Raw genomic sequence first — 22231 nt, 5'->3', positions numbered from 1 at the left:
TTTTTCGCAAGAACTTTGGACTGCCGCCATTTTGTAACGGATAAACCTTTTTTGACGTGGTTTCCGGCAATGAACTCCACTTGACCAGACCTTTAAAATGATGTGAATATCAACCTATGCTTACATTAAGGATTATGTACCTACCTACTCCTCATGGGCCGTCCCCTAGTGAAGGTAAAAAAAAATGGTAATGCTTGCAAAAAGTAGTTTTCATACATGTAAGTTTATGTGAAAGGTTTGATTTTTCTAACGGATTTAGTTAAAAAGATATTAAGCCGTTTCCAGACTTTTTTGTCACCCAGAATGCCCATGTTAAATCTCCATAAGAATCCCACTTGTAAATCAGTCCAGTAGTATGGTCAGGTTGGATGTCGTAAGCTAAAAATTTGGCCCCATGTTAAATCTCCATAAGAAAAGTTTAATTTCCATTTTTGACCCAATTAACATAAATATTCTCAAAATACAAATAAAACCTGCACTTAAAGGACTCGATAACCTTTGTTTTAGTACAACCCCTGTGTTATTCGGTCCAGTAGTATGTTCAGGCAGTAGTATCTGTCATAAGTTTTGCAAAAGTTTTAAATATATAAGATTGCATCATAATTTTGAAAGCCCAATGAAATTGGGACCGAAACGTCACCCATCAGATGTGAAGGCAGGCTTTCTTTGTCCTAGTACACGAGGCTCTAGCCCGAGATCGTTTTTCACATCACTTGAGTTGCGGCATTATCACTTAAAAATCCATTGGTGATTTGTCAGGACTTGAACCCCGGACCTCAGGAACTGAAGTCCCGCGCTCTACCTCTACCACTAGACTAGCTAGCTCCCAGAAAGCATTAACCACTTAGTTACCTAGACTAGGTACTGGAGAAAATGTTGCTGCGTTTACAAATATAAATTAACATTACACCACTGAAGTCGAGCATAATTACATACTATTAAGCATATGGTAGCTGTTATCAACCATGTGTTGCTTAAACATCTGTGCATAAGTTGCCTGTGTACATTTTTTAAAATCTACTATGAAAACCTGAAACTTACAGCGTGGTTACGTTTCTAAGCTTATAGCTCTTCAAGGTTAGTGCTTCTTCATCTGTGGCATCGAGCGGTCGAGCTACCCTACTTGGTAATGCATTCAAAGTGTAATACAGTACTTGTTTTGTGACTAGTTGTCTAAGTTTCAGCCCAACTAGTGACATGACTGATTTGGAAGCTGCTTCCACTAGAAGTTTTATCTACCTTCACCGGGCAGGAAAAGATTTAAAACAAACTTCTGAAGCTGCATAACACATACCAATGTTGATGGAGGGTTGAGGATTTGTTTCCAATGAATGTGTGTCAAGATGTTATCCAGGTTGTATTGTGTGAGAATTAATTTTCTGTCAGTTACAAAAGACAATTTGTTATGGTGGATGCTGGATAAAGTAATTTAAAAAGAGTAAATCGAGTAATGTGATAAAGTTAGTGTATGAGTCATATTGCAAAATGGTTATGTGTACTTGTTGGCTCATTGGCTATTCTATTATGCTACAGATCCACAATGAAGTCAGCTTACTGGATGTCCATGTTGTTGCTGATTTGTCACCATGCAGCCGCTTCACACATACTTATGATAACACTTGGGGGAACTCGCAGCCATAAGGTTGGTTGTTTGTTAGAAATTTACATTTCATAGTAAGTGTTAAGGTTACAACACTACAGTACTGCAATAGTATATTTTGTACCTAGGTTGAATGAGGTACCCTTTTGAAAATGAGGTTTTGCCGGCTCGAGATAGTTTTTAAGTTAAACGATCGAGAGCTGCAAAACCATTTCGGTTCGTGGTACGAACGCTTTTTTTAACCACACTATACCTTATTACCACTATTCACCACAATAATAATGCACACTGATAGTCAACACAAGTACAACTTTTAGGTTATGTGAAGAAATACTTCAAGGAATCAGCAAAAATAATAATAAATAGTTGCTAGGCAACGGTGACAATAAAACAATTCTATTGCAATGCTATGGATACTGATTGTGTATGTCATGTTTTAAGAAAGTAAGCGGGTAGCTGATTTTGCGGCCCTAGGGATGTAAAAACCTGCTCGGTCCCCAAATGACGATGATAGCTGGCATGGCCAGCAAAACGTAACTTTCAGCCACCAATTAATGTATGTAAAACAGCTAAAACTTCATAGTGTGGTGAAAACATTATATCATAGAAAAATATAACTAAATATAGACCCACAGCAGTGCTGCGGTTAGCATTAGTTCTGACGTCCACTGCTGGGAGCGCCTTGTTGTTACGTAGCACGTGCGACGTAACTACACGGCGCTCCCAGGGGTGGACGCCAGAACCAATGCTAACCGCAGCACTTCTATATTTCATTATATTTGTCTATGATGCAATCATTCAACGACGGTAACATTAGTCATCTTGATATTTTATGCCGGGAATAATGGTATATTAAATTAGTTTTTAAAAACTGACCTCCCAAGGACAAAGAGATAATGTATAAGGGCAGAGACATAGTGGATCTCTTTATATTCAGGTAGAAGTCCCTAGCACCCTGTACCTCCCTTCCAATACTCCAGAGGAGAAATTAGGAAAATAACCTTACAATGCAATGATTAGTATAGGGGTAACAGGTGGAACTAATGTTGAAAAATCTATACTGCCACAAAGATCAGTGGTTTCTGTAGTCTAAGGCATTAACATCTTTTAAGTCCAAAGCCAGTTGATGCATGTGACAATATTATTAATGCGTACAAGGAGTTTAAAGGTAATTTTATCCGTTTGCACAATGTTACAGATTTGTTCCATGCTGATTGGGTTTCTTTCATCATTCTTATTTGAGGCAGTGTTTTAACTTTCGGAAAACTTTGCATGTGAATCGTGGTGTACCTGAGCGAGAGATTAACTTACTGATAGTGGACGTTCCAAAGACTACCAATGACAATATTAAATTCTACTAGCCTTAACAGCAAGCAAAGTTTCCTTAACTTTAATCACTGTCTCTGTTGAAACTAATGAACACGCACTGCGCGCCTCTTGAGACATTAAGTTAAGCCTTCTGCAAACTTAACTCTCAAAATTCCCAAAGCCACTCATGCACATTTCCTACTTACACATCTGTCAACTACGGTAACGACAGATTTCAATAGGGGTTACCACCCACCCACATAAACTTAATCGCAGAAGGGGATTTATAATTTCTAGGAGCGTCGACTTTCCGATGTTTTTCTCATGTCGTTTTCTGTAACCACAACCATCACATAGAGATGGGGACCAGCTGTGTTATTAGTGGATGAGAAAATTAACACTCTCTTGGTCTCAGTTTGAGCTACCTTGGTTGGCCGTTACAGGAGCTAAATTGAGATTCCAATTTACAGACAGGTCTCTTATCAGTATGCTGGTAATTTTGGAACAATTTGAAAACCCACTAACCCATGTACTTTCCACATACTTTTGACACTTCTCTAATACATAATCTGTCCCCCAGGTGCCGTTCATAGCTCTAGGTCAAGGTCTTGTGTCTCGGGGTCACAACGTCACCCTCCTAAGTGCCTTCCCTTCAGGCACCAACAACCCTCCCCCAGGACCTCATGTAGTGGAGATCACCCCTCCTACTCTAGTAGAGGCTGTAGAAGGATTCAGTCACATGGACCCCCTCGGGAAAAAGCTGAAAGGCCAGAGCGCATACTCTGTATTGGACGTATTCAACTTTGCTTACAAGGTCAGCACATTGTCTTATGTCTTTGACTTTTATTGATAGAGCTTGTCACATTAAAGTTGTAGCCAGTGTTTTAATCGAAATGGACGTAGTTGAACTGAGTCACCAATATAGTGCGCTTATGTAAATTACAGATTTTTGTCAAATACCCAAAATATTTAAGTCAAACTTATTGTAAGCTAGAATCTTTTATATAACATAAACCACCTCAGTAAAAAAATAATGCACAAAATAGAATTTCATACTAGTGCACTCTATGTTGTTTTTAAATTAAGAATTGGCCACAAACTGGTTTCATACAGGGTGATTAACTCAAGGTGGCCACCATTGGAATATCGGAAACGGTAAGAACTACAGAATACTTTAAATGAGGGACATTCCTTTATTTTTTGTGGAAGTTAAAAATATGAATTTAGTTTTTTGAAATTCAGCCGCCATTTTTCAATATGGTGGCCAACGTTGAAATTTCTTATGGAACACCCTATATTTGATCATGTTTTCAGATAGAACATGCAATTTAAAAACTTGTTTATTATTTTCCAAAAACCCATTCGTTTAGGAGTTACAGCCTATGAAAAAATTACTTCCAGTGTACATTTTGCATCATATGTAGCTCCTAAAATATTAGGTGTTGAAATTTCAAAGTTGGCAGCTATATTGGAAAATGGAGGCTGAATTTCAGAAAACTAAATTCATATTTTTAACTTCCACAAAAAATAAAGGAATGTCCCCCATTTTAGTTTTCTCTCATTCTTACCGTTTCCGATATCCCAATATTAAATAATAGTGGCCTCCTTGAGTTGATCACCCTGTATAGATGGCATATCTACTTCGGTATACAACCAGGCAAGTAGACATCAATATGAAAGAAGCTATTTATGAAACTATATGAAGAAGCTGGTATCCAACTTTTCATTCATGCTAGAGCAATCACAAGGTGTGCTGTTATCAAAATGTTATGTCATTTGGAGAACTGTATTTTTGGAAGAAGATGCAAAAGAATGCTGTTCTTTAGATCTGTGTCATGTATTAGTTATGCATCTATATACCGTACATGAAATATGGTGTTTGATGTCACCTAAAACATGCTATCCACAATAAATTATCCTTTTTACTAATAACTTTGTTAAATAGTCTGCACTTTTGTCAGAAGTTATACTAACTGACATCTCTGCACTCCGTCAGTGGTTCAATTGAGTTATGTCAATTTCACCAAATTTACCCTAGGGAAGAAGCTAGGTAGGTTGTAGAGGACTGATTTACTTTTCATCTTGTTGTCCCCTGAGTGAGACCATAAACACAAAAATTTAAATATACGAGCTGCTAGTGTTTCTCAACAAGAATGGATGCAAAATTAAATAATGCTATTCTTTAGATCTGTGTAAAGAAATAGTTAGATTATTCATATATTATTCATTCTACTAGAAACAAAACTTAATCTTACCACTTTGAGTAATCATCTTATCTTTTAGATAAGAGGGGTTAAAATTGCATATAATACCATGAGGCTGATGCATGCTGATAAATGTTTTAATTCTATGATTCAATTTAAATAAAAACATAACTCTGACTTCAGTGCTAGGGGGATGTGTTGAACCTTATGTTATCTACTTTCCCTTGAAAGTTTTTGAGATTTTTTATACCACAAGCCTCTGAAATGGACGGTAAAAAATAAGATAATGAATATAATTGAACAAAATAAACTGTTTAATTCCTCTATTAATTATACAAAAACACATAGGCTTACTACATCGCATCATATAAATCTACTGTACAATATGTAGACCTGTAAAATATTGAAAATATTATTGTAGGAAATAGTTTACTTATGCTACAAATGAGGTAATCCAGGTGTAAGCTACTTTGATTTAAAAATCTGTAGGGGAATATTGTTTTTAAATTAAAATCTATATCCATTCCTTACCTAATTAATGTAATTTTTAGTCTAGATAGAAAATATTTTTTTAGCCTGGATTAGAATAAGGTTGATAATAATTTTGAAAAAGCTTCTAAAATACTATTTAGTTGGCACAAAAAAAGTCATATGTACTTGCTTTGTGTACTACATAATTGTGAATTTGAATTCTAAAGTCATAACTGCAGCTTGGCATAAACATAAATAAATCATCGCTAGAACTACTTTAGTAAATATTTGCACTTTTGACCTTTGTAAATAATATGTATAGAAACAAGGAAACTAACATAAATTCATAACCAAACCTCACTAACCTCACATACAATATAATTTAAAACAAATAATGTAAGTTAGGTCCTGCAACTCAAAGCCTGTGTTTTTCCTTATGCATGTTTACATTTCCCCATAAACCTCAAGGACTGCTAGGTTTACTTGACTGATATTTAGTATACACTTTGCTTACATTGATTTTTAGGAAAGTAACATATTAATCTAAATTAGGATACTTTTTGATTCCTATACAACATCAAGTTATTAGTGTGGATAAAGTATACACATTCTTATCTATTGAAATAGCCTAACAATTTTATTTTGCTAAATAAATCATACATATTGTCCTCTTAGTTGAAGTAATGATTCATAATGTCCCTCACTTTCTAAAACTGGAGTTAGGTGGTTAAATTTTGTCTCATTTACAATGATTATAACATTTTTAGTTTCCTCCTTACTCCACTTAAGGTGTTGTTGATTGATTGCTTCAATCATTAAGACTGCATTTATCTTACAAGAGGTCTAACCTAGATGTACCAAACACTATCTCATAACTTCACTCTTTTTTCATTTTAAAGAAATTTAATTTGACATTAGCCTCCTTCTTTGTTTTTGATTTCCAATCATTCAGTCGCCATAGTGGAATTTTCATACAAAAACTTTCATCTAACATTGTGATTTTCCCTTTGATCAAGTCAGAGAATTTAATGTTCTCTTCATAAGATGTAGCTTTTAGAGTGTTAGTTACAACAAAACCCCCATTTTCAATTGTAACACGTACATAGTAATCATGGTCTAGTTTACCAATTGGTGTTACCAGGAAATATTGTTTGGTTACAAGAACGTCTGATTCTGTATCAAGAAAACATAGAATCCAAAAGAAATTGTCAAACAACCATACTGGAGTGAAACCATATGGATATTCTAACTGCTCTACATATATTTTTGTAATTATGCCAATGTTACCATGATGTTCCCTCAAATGATCCAATACCTTCACAACTGGCATTTTAACATAACAACCAAACTTATTACAAGTAATTGGTCTGTAGCCACAGATCTCTTCATGATCATTACCTGGTTTCACAATTTCCTTACATCCATCTCGACTGTAGATACAATTGCGAGGCAGAGCTTCCAGTATATTTTTTAGACAAACTGGATTTTCCTGTGTGAACGGCCCTTCACATGTAGGGCATTTACTTATCTTGGTGGTACATGACACACATACAACATGACCTCTAGAGCACTGTTTAAAAGGAACTTTTACAGTTTCTAAACACACTGGACACTCAACACAATTTTCAACAATGGTTAGAAAGGATTTGGAACTTTCACTTTTATCACTTGCACTTGCCATTTTTGTTATAATTTTAACATAAAGCTGAACATACTACACAATGTGGTTATGGAGCACTTGATGTGTTGGACTTATCTATCATCAGTGAAAAGTATCTAACAGACTGACAGGAATTGCTACTGACCACTGGACAAACTCCTTATCTCCTATTCCTTATCTGTTCCTTATCTGTTGGAAGCCTGTATCAGCTGGACCTAGACCTTCACTTGTTTTCATTGTTTGAAACTTTTATTGGTTTTTATTTCCCACTACATGAAGACTAAAAATACGGTACTCATAAACTAAAACTATACTTTATCTATTTTATTTTAGAAAAAATATATTTCTTTTTAGCGAAATTCCCTATGGGGAAGTAGTTATTACCGTAGGTCTCATGGTAAGACCTAGGCCCGGGACAGATTTACATTTTCATTTTGATGTCCCCAGAGGCCAAAAACACCATTCGTTCAAATTTGGGTACTTACGTATTATACGGAGGCCACTTATTTTACAGCGCGCTGCGGTGGTTAGGTTAGGTTGGTCTATTATAAATATGTTTGTAGGACTTTCCTACTTTCGTTATGAATCGAACCAGACAAGTCATAAAAGCTTCATGATGACCAAACCTAACCGCCGCAGCGCGCTGTAAAATAAGTGGCCTCCGTATAATACGTAAGTACCCAAATTTGTATATATGTATACATATATATATATATATATATATATATATATATATATATATATATTTATGTGTCCGTCCAGACGATAACTTGAGTAATTTTTGTCCGATTTTGATATAATTTGGTTTGAAGGTGTAAGGCAGGATAAACTTGAATGAGTTCGCGAACCAGCATGATCTGACCATGGGAACGGGGTTTAACGGGGGGTTTTATGGGGTAAAAATGGTTTTTCTATTTTTTTACCCTTAAAACACAAAATTTCTCAATTTTTCTCCAGACCTTCTTAAAGAGCTTAAAAAAACGAGTAATTTAGTATGCCAACGTGTTTTTGTACGGTGATTGGCTACGGAGAAAATTTAAAAAAATGTTAATTTAAAATTTCCATGTTATTCTTATGGAGAGTATTGTCAAATGTTGTAGTCTTGTAGTTGGCTTGTTTATGGATATATTTTGATCAAACTAGGCGAATTTATTTATTTCATACTAGTCAGCGTATTCATCATCATTAAGGTCCCATAATAAATCTGCTACACTGTACTTATTTTTTAAAGCAAGAAGCGGTCAAACCTAAAACTTGCTAAAATCTTTGCTCCCGTCTGTCTCTCTCTCTCTGACTTCCAAGATCACCACGATAGCTGCCACGAACAATGTCTCTTCAGCGCACATTTCGATACAGAATGCAAATGAGGTTGTGCTACATATAACATATAGCACGAGCACCAGAATCACTAAAATTGTTTGTAAATTCTTCATACAGCAAAAGTTATAAAGCAATGTTATATGGCAAAAGTTATATAGCAGGTTTTGCTACATAGTGTAAATCCGGCTTTAAACTAAAGCTATAGACGCACCATAGATTTGCTATTAAGCATCAGCACTCATTTTGACGTATATTTTGAGTTATGCACAATCTGCCTCCCTGTACATTACTTACGGGAGTTAAATTTGTTTTTTTCGAGTTCGGTTAGCTCTTCTACCGGACCAATTTTCATAATTTTGGTCTCAAAGCTATGCAAGCACATGTCATCATTAATCTATCAAATGTATTACCCTAAAAAAACAATTAAATTGGATTTTTTCAATTTTTACTTCAATTAAAAATGTATTCCAGCAGTTACATTATCCTATACGTTTTTATCTAAAAATCTTCAGTGAAATACCAAATTCCATTGGAATTATTGATTATTGAGATCGGACGTACCTAAAGCACACTGCTAAATCATAAACGACCCAAATTGTTTAAAAATGGAGTTATCATCGATTTATATTTTGCTTGCAACCTCAACAGTACCACCTAGGCTAATTGTCGACGTTGACGGGTTTCACCTAGCAAATCTTAAAAAATCAAACTATCATAATTATTTGAAAATCTACACGAATTGCTTTCCAATGACCCATTAGTTAATAAAATCGGTCAAGTAGAACTCTAGATTTAGTTGTACAAAGATTTTTAAAACTGAATTACTAGATTTAATTGCAAATCAATTAAGACAAATGGAAATTCGTTTAGTCTGCAGGTTTGCTGCGGTGGGGGTATTTTGTACTAAGATCGTATTTCTAAATAGTGCTTCACTATTATAACATTTTTCAGCATTAAATTTCCTATAATTTGATACCCAAAAAGTTATTTTTACGAATATTAAAATGTTGACACTTTTTTCAAGATGGCGGCCAAAAAACGTATTTTGCGCCACAGTACGGATGTATATTTTTAGTATTTGAATTAGAAGCATACTACCTACCATTCACAGCAAGAATCATTTGTGTTGCAATTAGTTCCACCTTAAGCTATATTTTAGATTATTTCTACTGCACTACTAGGACACTCTGTGAGTGATCAATCAAATATGTTGTTTTGAAATTAAAAATTGGTTACAAACTGGTTTCATATAGATGGCATATCTAGATATACAACCAGGCAAGTAGACATCTAGGCTACAGTATATGAAAAATCTATATGAAACTACATTAAGAAGCTGGTAGCCAACTTTTCATTCATACTAGAGCAATCACATGGTGTGCTGTTATCAAAATATGTCATTTGGAGGACTGCATTTTTGGAAGAGGATGCAAAAGAATGCTGTTCTTTAGATCTGTGTCATGGATTTGTTATGCATCTATATACCGTACGTCAAATATGGTATTTGATGTCACCTACAACATGCTATCCACAATAAATTATCATTTTTACTAACTTTGTTAAATAGTCTGCATTTTTGACAGAAGTTATACTAACTGACATTCTGCACTCTGTCAGTGCTTCAATTGAGTTACGTACATTTCACCAAATTTACTTCACAAATTTTCACTTCCCAAATTTATTTCTATAGGGAAGAAGCTAGTACCGTAGGTGATAGGGGACTGATTTACTTTTAATTTTATTGTCCCCTGAGCGAGACAAAAAACACAAAAAAATTTAATTTACAAGCTGCTTGTGTTTCTCAATGGGAAGAGGATGCAAAAGAAAATAATGCTATTCTTTAGATCTGTTTGAAGGAATAGTTGGACTATTCATAATTATTCATTCTACAAACAAAACTTAATCTTACCACTAAGAGTAATCATCTTATCTTTCAGATAAGGGGTTGAAATTGCTATACAACCATGGCGCTGATGGGTGTTTAAAAATATTTTAATTTTATGATTTAGTTTTAAAACATAACTCTGACTTCAGTGCTATGGGGTTGTGTTGAACCTTATGGCATATCTACTTTCCCTTAAACGCTTTTGCGATTTCTTTTATACCGCAAGCCTCTGGAATGGATGGTTAAAAATAAGATGATGGATAATTGAACAAAATAAACTGTTTAATTCCTCAATTAATAATACAAAATACGTAGGCTACTACATAGCATCATATAAATCTATCGTAAAATATGAAGACCTTTAAAATATTGAAAATTCTATCATAGGAAATAGTTTACTTATGCTACACATGGAACAGGTAATCGAGGTGTAAGCTACTTCGATTTTTAAAATCTGGGAATATTGTTTTTAAATTAAAATTTATATTCATTCACCTATTAAATGTAATTTTTAGTCTATATAGAAAATACTTTTCAGCCTAGATAACAATAAGGTTGATAATAATTGTGAAAAAGATTATGAAATGGTATTTAGTTGACACAGAAAAAGTCATACTTGCTTTTTGTACTACAAAACTGTGAATTTAAATTCTAGTCATAACTGCAAATTGCAAATGCAACATAAAATCATTGTTAGAACTAAATATTTGCACTTTTGACCTTGTAAATAATATGTATAAAAACAAGGAAACTAATATAAACTTTATAACTAAACCAAACCTCACATACAATATAATTGAAAACAAATAATGTAGGTCCTGCAACTCAAAGCCTGTGTTCTTCCTTAATTAATTTTTTTCGACAAATAGATACGATTGTTTACATTTTCTTATAAACCTCAAATACTGCTAGGTTTACTTGACTGATATATGTAGTATACACTTTGTTTACATTGATTTTTAGGAAAGTAACATATTAATTTAAATTAGGATACTTTTATGATTCCTATACAAAAATATGTTTCCTTAGTACATCCTGAAGACGGATTAGTGTAATAAAAATAGTGTAGATAAAGTATACAAATACTTATCTATTGGAATACCCTGTTATTTTGCTAAATAAATCATACTATTGTCCTCTTAGAAGTAGCAATTCATCTAATGTTTCTCAGATCCTAAAACTGAAGTTGGGTTGTTAAATTTTGTCTCATTTACAATCATTATAACATTTTAAGTTTCCTTCTTATTCCGCTTACAAAGGTGTTGTTGATTTATTGCTTCAATCATCAAGACTGAATTTATTTTATGATAGGCCTAGGTCTAATCTGAAATGTTCCAAAAATCTCATACTGTACCTTCATTCTTTTTTAAAATAATGTAGCTTGAATTTTGTCTTCTTCTTTGTTTTGGATTCCCAATCATGTACTTGACAACATTTAGTTTTCATACAAAATCTTTCATTTTCAACTGGCATTTTAAAATTCCCTCTCAACACTTCATAGAGTGGAATTTTGTTGTCCCAAGATGTAGCTTTCAGCGTGTTAGTTACAACAAAATCACCATTTTCTATTGTAACACGAACATAGCAATCATGGTCGAGCTTACCAATTGGCGTTGCAAGAAAGTAAACTTTCTGTATTGTTAATTCTGATTCTCTATCATTAAAATTTAAAATCCAAAACAAATTGTCAAACAACCATACTGGAGAGCAAAAATATCTATGTTCAAACTCTTCTACAATTCTTTCTGTAACTTTGCCAATTTTCCCATGATGTTCATTGTAATGATCTAATACCTTCACAACTGGCATTTTAACATAACAACCAAACTCATTACAAGTAATCGGTCTGTAGCCACATAACTCCTCATGATCATTACCTGGTTCCACAATTTCCTTACATCCGTCTTGACTGTAGATACAATTGCGTGGTAGAGCTTCCAGTATGTTTTTTAGACTAACTGGATTTTCCTGTGTGAACGGCCCTTCGCATATTGGGCATTTTATTATCTTGGTGATGGTGGTACATGACAAACATACAACATGACCTCTAGAGCACTGTTTAAAAGGAACTTTTACAGTTTCTAAACACACTGGACACTCAACACAATTTTCAACAATGGTTAGAAAGGATTTGGAACTTTCACTTTTATCACTTGCACTTGCCATTTTTGTTATAATTTTAACATAAAGCTGAACATACTACACAATGTGGTTATGGAGCACTTGATGTGTTGGACTTATCTATCATCAGTGAAAAGTATCTAACAGACTGACAGAGGAATTGCTACTGACCACTGGACAAACTCCTATCTCCTATTCCTTATCTGTTCCTTATCTGTTGGAAGCCTGTATCAGCTGGACCTTGACCTTTACTTGTTTTCATTGTTTGAAACTTTTATTGGTTTTCATTTCCCACTACATGAAGACTAAAATACCGTAATCATAGTACAGAAAGCTGCTAATTGCTGCATATTTATACTTTGTCCTACGGTTTATACTTTGTCGTACGGTTTATTCTTTGTCGTACAGTTTATACTTTATCGTACGGTTTATACGTTGGCGCACATCAGGATTCCAACGAAACAACACAAAATAGCGTGGTTCTATTATGCACGTAATCCATGTACGCTTGGAAATAAGGTTGGCAACACTTAAAGATAATAATACTATGAGCAGCTGATTGACTATTATAACTACAAGTTAACCTGTCATTTCGTGTTTATAGTTTCGGTATTTCTGAACTTTTTGGAGTTTTCTTTTAAACGTTTTTAAAACATTCCTACGATCTTAATAAACAAGAAAATGCCTTTAAAGCATTTTTTAGGCGCGGAAACCACTTCAAATTACAAAAACATACGGAAATATTTTCTCAAGTCGCGGAGCACATTGCTTGCCGATGAGAAATAGCGGAGTGATACGGATCGGGGACTACTTTCTCTAGGGCATCTATTTGTGTTGCCAGCTGAACCTAAAAACGTGTTGTATAGTGTTTGAAAGACTAATTATACATATGCTTTATAGTGACTGTAGGAAAATATAATGTGTAATACGAGTGCAAAAGGCCTTTGCTGCACACGAGATCATTCCGCACTCGCCTGCGGCTCGTGCTTAAACATTGCTGTCGTGTGCAGCAATGTGCCACTTTGCTCACTAGTTACACAAATAACTATTTCTTACATGAAAAAAAACTGTCTTTGTATTGAAGAGGAATTCTCTCCACTGAAAATTATGCAATCGTTTTGAAAACATTGGAGGATATCTTTTCCTTTTGCTAGAATAATAACCAAGATCAGTCTTTCCTCCCACATTAAAATTTTTGTTCAGGTTCTGATTAAAGTAGTTCAGGCCCAAGTAAGGTAATGGAAGGATGTTTGGAATCAGTTTCTGAATCAGGTCCGAATTAGGGAGTTCGGAAATCGTTTCAGGATTTAGGTCTGAATGAGAAAATTGTTGTTATCCACTCAATCATGATCTACACCCATATCCTTATTTTTACTGCTTACTCTATCGTCACATCTAACAATATTCAATTTATTTTACAGATTTGTGATGCTTTCTTCACATCAACAGAAACTCAACAGCTTCTCTCTACGAAGGTGGATCTCCTGATTCTAGATGGTGCGTTCCCAGAATGCTTGATCGGACTGTCAGTCCATTTCCACTGTCCTTTTGTCTTCCTCAATACTGTTGCATTCCACACCATACAGTTCTCCCTGAGCGGAAACCCTGTTCTTCCTTCTGTTACTCCCTTCCTGGACTCTCCCTACTCCGACAGGATGGACCTTTGGGAGAGGACCATTAACGGAGTCTACCATATAGCTGGACAGGCTATATCAGTAATTCTCAACAAGGTACGATAATAGCACTGAACGATTTTGGATGGCAGAATGTTTTCTATATAAACTATGCATATTGTAAACAAGGTATAATATAAAATCAGGCAGATGAGTTAGGCTAGTTGTACACACTCCGGTTTCAGACAGCCAATTACCGTCCAAATTCCAATAGTGAACCAAACCAAAAGAAACGTCTTTTACCGTCTTATGAGTAACAGTATAAGCATAATTTACTTTCCATAATTTAAAACTTTCTTTTCCATAATTTTTTTTAACTTTACTTTATTTACTTTCCATAAATTTAATAACATGTACAATGCTGATCAAGAAGTTATTTGTTAAATATCAGTAGAGTTTTTATTACTGTCCAAAATCAGGGTGTGTGCAACTAGTTGGAGATCAAGGAGATCACAAGAGACCAGCTGCCAAAAATTGTTGTTAGTTTAGTTCCACATCAAGAAGAGTTGGACAGTTACTGTAACACCCATGAAAAAAAGTAATTCATCAAGACATTTTGAAACTTCAGTTCTAATTAAATTCCAATGCCTCAAGCCAGTGTTTTTACCCCTAAAGCTGGGTTTTCCTAGGCGCGTAGTCGGCGAGCAGAGAGAGGAACGCGGAGAGCGGACTTCACTTGTCTTAGGCAATTTAATGTTACTGTTTTCCTAGAAGCGGAGCGGAATGCCATGTTAATTTCAATTCTGCTCTCCGCGTTCCTCTCTCCGCTCGCCGACTCCGCGCCTAGGAAAACCCAGCTTAAGATGAAATTTTTTCACCAAGTACAAGAATGTAGTGGACACAATTTTCAATTTCTTTAAATTAGGATTGGACATTCATGCACATTGCTACTGTACCACACTGACTCCTACCTTCCACTGTAATTTCTTTTTTCTATACCAATCTTCTACTCATAAAATACAGTGGCAGTGATACTGGGCCCTCGGGTCCGCAAGCCTTGATCGGGATTTTCCTTGACCTGGACTGCAACACCCTGCCACACGGGCCCTCCCTATCACAATAATATTTATATGAGTTAAATGTGTTCATATATTTGTCAAAGTAAAAGTGCTAGGACAAAAGAGTTGTACAACAGCTAAACTGACTTTTGACCAATCTATAGAAATTCTCTACTAACCTAATAAAAAAAATGTTCTACTGGCATGCACGTTCCATCAACTGGCCTCCCGGCCTGTGTGATGGTGATAGAATAGGTGAAATACAAGTGATCTCTACATCAGAAGTTAAAACTAATAAAACTTAGTATTTTGTGAGTCAGTAGCTGAATGTTTGAAGAAAGATCTTTGCCTAGCCTCCATAGCACCCACCCCTGCCATCACTGCCGTGCCAAGCCCATTGCAAGCTTAGGTAGAATTACCTGTAATAATGTTTTTAAAGTTTATTGGAAGAAGGAGGCCAATGAACGAACTTGCGGGGGAGGCACGTGGGTTTTTTCACTGCCACTGACTATACAGCATAGTATATGACAAACATAGTTTAAGCAACTTACAACAACAACCAAAGATGAAGAATATAAAATGAGTACTAATATAGACACTAAACTTATGAAATGTTTGTTCAGGTATTTGTGGAACCAGTGGTCAGAAGACATCTTGGAACAAACATTCCACCAAACAGTTTGGTAGGGAGGAATGTCAGCTTGATCTTACAAAATGGACATCACACCATAACCTACCCTCGCCCCTTCTTGCCTGGGGTGGTAGAAACAGCTTGTATACACTGTACTGCACCTCAACCTCTATCACAGGTATGATTATACACAGTATACATGTCTCTGGGGTGGTAGAAACAGCTTGTATACGCTGTACTGCACCTCAACCTCTATCACAGGTATGATTATACACAGTATACATGTCTCTGGGGTGGTAGAAACAGCATGTATACACTGTACTGCACCTCAACCTCTATCACAGGTATGATTATACACAGTATACATGTCTCTGGGGTGGTAGAAACAGCTTGTATACACTGTACTGCACTTCAACCTCTATCACAGGTATAATTACACAGTGTATACATGTCTATTAAAAGTTGAGTGTGTTAGCCGTTTATAATGTTGTATTGAAGAATCAAAAATGCCTATAATATTGTTGTCTGACCCAATTCCTTAATATGAGAAGAATTGAACCAACGTCTCTTGTACCAAAGTCTGAGCTGCTAAATATTCACTAGAGACCACTGTGACACAAAAAATAGTAGATAACGTGATTCTGTCTGTGTTAGGAGCGACTCCCTATTTTATTACAGTTCACAGTATGTATGTAGTATGTGAATGAATAAAGTTTTGCAATAGCCATGTGACTTGGAAATGTGTTCTGCGCATGCGCCAACTGAAGATGCACGCTGCATGCAGCACCAAAACACCGACGAATCGGTTCCGAGTGGCGCTGCGCACTGCATGCTAGCAGCACCGTGCCAGTTGCATATGTGTGTAAGCTACAATTGATTAACACAGGTTGGTCTTCAAGCTGCATGCTAGTAGCAAGAAAAATGCTAGTCGCACCATGCGAGATGCATATGTGTAAACCGGCCTTTAGGTTAGGTTGTTTAACTTTTCACGCAGCCACTAGTCTTAGCTTTAGATTTTGAAATAATATATATGTATATTATATTATTGAAGCAGACATCTTTAGGCACAAAAATGTTTAGAAATGATACAATATTTATGTTGAATATTAAAACCACAAAAAGAATGCACATTCAAACAAACAAAAAGCGATGGAAAAAGTAAGAACAACAAGGTCTACATGCAGTTCACTGTGTCGTGTCTCCCACATAGACCAAGGGATTTTACATTCACATTTTGATTGCTAAGCTATCCCGTTCCCAATGCACTTTAAAATTTACAATGTCCTAATAATAATGAGTTTTGTAGCTTTTCATCGTGAAACTGAAATTCGAAAGAAAAAAAAATATTCTTGTTGGATTAAACGTCATTTAATTGATTTAAAATGATAAATTTCGTATATTTTGACCCAAAAAATCTTTTGTTTGGGGGGGTGACGTTCTCCCAGTCCCCCTCCCTGTTTATCCGCCCCTGACTGGACAGGCAACACACCCAATATTTTATATTCTTTCCTTAGTTTGGCATTTTTGCTAGATTTTGAGATTAATACTGTACTGTAACTAGATAGTATCACAGTTTGATATTGGGGCCTTAAAAAGATTAAACTTTTGATTTGAGAGAATAATTTAATAGATTTTTGCCGTCAACTATCAATTATCAATCATTCAGAGGGGGATGCCACCCAGGTGCGTATTTTAACCCTATAGTGTGAGTTAAGGATGAGTGTAGAATGGTGTGAGATGATCTGTGTAGCCTTGTTACTGACTAAGATCAGCTGTTTCATTAGCCAGTATCATTAATATAAAGAACAATTGTCAGGGTCAGCTGGGTCCGATTTCAAACCATCAAAAAGCTACTGAATTTTCTCAAGATCAAACCATTGGCCTGTTGATTGATTGGCCTGTTAGGCAAGCACCATAACCACTCTGCTTCCCAGCCGGATACATGTATTACTTTTTATCTTTTGTAGAATTTGAAGTAACCAAAAAGAAGTAATTATACAGGTATGGATTACAAAGATCGAAGATGTAAACCTACCAGGGGTGCCCAGAGGGGGGGACCGTGGCGCATTGGGGGGGGACTTTTTAGGGAGATTTTGGGGGGGGGATATTTTTTGTTAGCTGTCATAATGAATGTAGAATTCTGTATAATCAGACTGAAAAACTTTTTATAACTAGCTCACTATCAACACCAACAACATTCTGCCATTCGTAATTAAGATTGCTTCTAAGAATGGTAAAACGCACCTTATCAGACAATCCTTAATATGTACTAGTGTCGACTTTTTTATTCTGTGTTCGCTGACTTTTACTTGCTAACCTACTAGTATATAAGTCACTGAAATGTAGTTGGTTTTAACACCACTTGCTGTATATATTTGAAATTTGTGTTTGACCATACACCTTGTGTGTAAAGTAAATCTTAAATAATTGATTAATTGATTAACTTTTTATAATATAAGTAATAGATAGTCAAAATACTCGGCATAGTACTAGGTCAAAATACGGTTAGAGCTATGAAACATCATTGCAGACAGACACATCTTTCACAGAATTCTAATGGAGTTACTCAAACGGTTTCTTATGATGCTCTTCATACTACTTTACAGAGTTTTTTTTTTTAATGTACGTTTTATTAACCATGCTTGATTGATATTTAATATTTATCTTTTTAAACACCCCACATTCATACAGGAGCTGGAAGAGTTTGTGAGAGGAGGAGCTAGTAAAGGTTTCATCTACGTCAGTTTCGGCACGTCGCTGAGATCGGCGCAAGTTCCGCCACAACTACGTCAGCTGATAGTAAATGTACTCGGCACACTGCAGCATCAGGTGTTGTGGAAATACGAGAACAACAACGAGACACTTGAGCTGCCTCCCAACGTGAGGATCAGCAACTGGTTCCCTCAGCAGGACCTGTTAGGTATTCATTTATCTTTGACATGTTAAGACTCTCAGAACTCGGCATTTTGTCGGAATTTTGTATGTTAAATTATTTAAACACCGGAATAAAGTTAGGTGCTTTAGTGACAGCTTTGGTTCTTCGGTTAAACCATCTTCTGCCCTTTAAGAAGTCAAAAACAAATGAGCTGTATGTGACTCATGGCAGGCCTGAAAGATTGCTCAACATAATTGAAACTAGTTGCAAATACAGCTACCAAGGATAATGACTTTATTTGCAAGTATTTCAACCATCTATGCACATGTATTTTCATTCGCAACAAGTACAGGGATAGTGAATACTGACCAATTTGCGTTAAATTTGGTACAAAACGATAGCTTGTCCTTGAAAAAAGCCTTACAGCTGTGTATGATACAAATATTCTTTGGGTGTTTAGTGCCATATTTAGTTTTTGAAATTATTTGTGGAGCGCCAACAGAGGACTTGCACTCACTCACTCACTGGTATCACACCCAGAAACATGCTACCACTCCTCCTCATTTGAAATTTTTGACCCTCAAGGGCTGTTAAAATATCCAGTTTTTGTATCATAGACAAAAGAACTAAATATAGACTGACAAAGGTTCCACGATGTGCCGCTTGAGTCGTCAAATCACCGACGTCGACTCACCGTCTGCTACCAGCACTACCACCCTTGCAAACGAAATGCTACCAACGTATCAGACCCACTTTTCAATTTGGGTAATGTACAAAATTCTGAAATCCCGAAATATTAACAGAAAAGCCCATTTTTTTATAAAAATCCCCAGACATTTTTAAACACGGAGAAATACCTGAGCAAACTCCAACACTCCGGACTCCGAGGGATTCTCCAGAAGTTGGTAACCCTGGCTCCAACTACCGACTTGTCTTGACAACGCTCTCTAGCGCTTGACGCTGCAGCACTATGCACCAAAACTACACGGCACTCGCGGTGGATGCCAGAATATATGCTAACCGCAGCACTGCTGTCCGTCTATATTTAATTCCTTTGTCTATGGTAATATTATATCCCCATTTTTACGTACATTTTGAGTGAGTCTTTTGTCTACTGTTTACTGTCTACTCCACCAAGATGACTGCTACTTTTCATTGAAGCCGTCCTCGGGCCTGTTTGGGACATCACTTCATAGTTTCCAAGACTTCTGCATAAGTATTGGTAGCTTCACAAATCCCTTTGATTTATTTTATTGTCTGCCTGCATTTTTAAAATTAATTTTGCTAAACCGCAAATACCTAACAGTTTGGTTTGACTTAATGTATTTGAAATAATATTTCTTTGGTGTTATCTTAGTTTCAAGAACTTGAATTATTACTGTACTTAACATTTTTGTTGCCTTTATTATTAAGATAAAGGTTTGTGTTTACCCTTTTTACGTTTTACCAGTATAGTTGCATTTTCAGGGAGTCTTCTATCTTCATATCTTCTATACAGTAATACCACAAATTTTTTATTGCCCCTATTTACACAAAATATTTACACTTGTCACTAATATTGCAGTAACAGCGAATGGGTGACTTTCCAAGGACACACAATAAAGTCATAGGTCTTTCCTCCTCAGTTTCTTGCACTAGGGTTGTTGGAATTTGGGTATTGGACGGTTGAGGGGACGACCTTTCCAAATTTATGGCCAACACCAATGAAAGAAATTAAACACATTATAGCTATTACAGCATAAACTGATACTAAGTGTTTTGTCTCATTTTTCTATCTGATATAGAAATTTAACAAAATAGTTCTGAATCTCCCTTTATCCACCAAATTCTTCTACATTTGTCTAATTTATAAAATTAAACGTCGCAGGTCACCCGATGATCGTTGGGTTCGTCAACCACGGAGGTCTGCACGGACTGATGGAGGCAGTTTACCATGAGGTGCCCATGGTGTTGCTGCCCATCTTCTGTGATCACTCGGCCAACAGTCGTAAGGCCAAGGATGACGGATACGCTGAGATCCTGGAGTGGCAAAACCTTACGGAGGAGGTTCTCAGATCTACTATCATCAAGGTTGTGACGGATAAGAGGTTTGTAGACTGAAGCTAGCTGTAGGAAATTCCTGGAAAGAACAGAGTTTTGTAAACTTTTGATAAGTGTGGAGATGAAAGCTTAATGACGATTAAAAGAGGTTATATTTAAGACTACAAGATAGCGCCACTTATCCTACACTCATCTCCATTCATATTTGGCTTAAAATACCTACTTTGTATGGTCGCAATTTCAATGAAAAGTATTCAAGTAAATACAGTATTTCAAATTTTCTTTTTAAGAGGGCATCAGGGATTCTTAGACCTGTGATTTATGTGCATTAATCTCACTATGCCTATGCAAGGAATATTTAAAAAGCAAATAAGAATGGTGTGTAAACCCCATGTAATAGTAGGTACTTGAACAAAAGCGTGTGGTGACAATAGTATGGAAACATATCACTGTGTTGCACTGCTTACAAAAAAGGTAATTGCACTAAATATGTTTGAATTTACAATTTTTCATTAGAGGAAGGTGCTTAATTGATATTGATCGTTTGCATAAACACCAGCCTTATGAGTTTTTTTTATTAAATTTTAGCCAACAAACTATTTTAGTAACATATAAAAATACAGTAACAACGCCAAGTGTGTGTAAGGTAGTAAGAATAGTAAGATTTCCTAACAGCTAACAGTACACATATATCCTTCTTGATTGATGGGGGTCTCTGGTCTTTTTCAATCAATTGTTCTGATTCTATTTATGACAGCGGTAATAATACAGGGTGGGGCAGGGAAATATCCCTACTTTTAAGATGGTACTGTGAGTTGTGGGGGTGTGCTGGAGGAATGGGGTTAGGCTCAAATGAAGCTTTTGTTTTGGGAATTTCTAAAAATATCACTATCAGTAGTAGATATGGCTTGTTCGAGTGACCAATGTGCTTTTGCACTCGAGATGTATTTTTTTTTCAAAAATCTGTCTATTGTTGCTGTGCAGCTACCGTTGGCTGTCGGGTTATCGGGTGGCCTGTCGCAAAGCTGTTACAATTTGGTGTGGGTGAATTACTTTCCTGTATGTGGTGGTGTATTTCGAAGGATATTTGGAGCTCAAAGAACGGTCCGGAGTCCTGAAAACATTGACCTTGTCAGAAGCTACATACGGGCGGGATTGATTTTGAAGTCTCCTCAAAGTTCTCCTTGTAAGCATGCATCCGCGCTGGCGTTGTCTAATCGTACTGTGCCTCGTATTCTCCATGAGGACTTACACCTCCATCTATACAAGAGGGTAGTTGCTCATGAACTCACACAAAGGGACTGGCAACAACGAATGCAGGCATGTGAAATCCTAATTGCGGGAAGACTACCTCATGCTGCTCGGGTTTTGTTTAGTGACGAGGCACACTTCCATATTCCTGGAGCGGGTAAATAAGCAGAATGTGCTCTATTGGAGTGATGCTA

The 22231-nt window shown here is 36.0% G+C and overlaps 1 protein-coding gene across 1 annotated transcript in view; it reads left to right on the top strand.

The window, feature by feature from the left end:
- The first annotated feature begins 994 nt into the window (after positions 1-994).
- Positions 995-22231, top strand: part of LOC128996998 (UDP-glucosyltransferase 2-like) — a 30004-nt gene continuing 8767 nt past the window's right edge. Inside the window, exons 1-7 of the mRNA XM_054422569.1 lie at positions 995-1126; positions 1534-1642; positions 3489-3722; positions 13991-14299; positions 15864-16049; positions 18563-18791; positions 20614-20833. Coding sequence (XP_054278544.1) covers positions 1541-1642; positions 3489-3722; positions 13991-14299; positions 15864-16049; positions 18563-18791; positions 20614-20833 — 1280 coding nt within the window. The 5' untranslated portion in view covers positions 995-1126; positions 1534-1540. The remainder of the gene's footprint in view (positions 1127-1533; positions 1643-3488; positions 3723-13990; positions 14300-15863; positions 16050-18562; positions 18792-20613; positions 20834-22231) is intronic.

This window comes from Macrosteles quadrilineatus, unplaced genomic scaffold (assembly GCF_028750875.1).
Source record: "Macrosteles quadrilineatus isolate MER2022 unplaced genomic scaffold, UCM_ALF_1.0 Scaffold_6__1_contigs__length_79288215, whole genome shotgun sequence".
Classification (NCBI taxonomy): domain Eukaryota; kingdom Metazoa; phylum Arthropoda; class Insecta; order Hemiptera; family Cicadellidae; genus Macrosteles; species Macrosteles quadrilineatus.
This window is presented reverse-complemented; position numbering and strand designations above follow the sequence as displayed.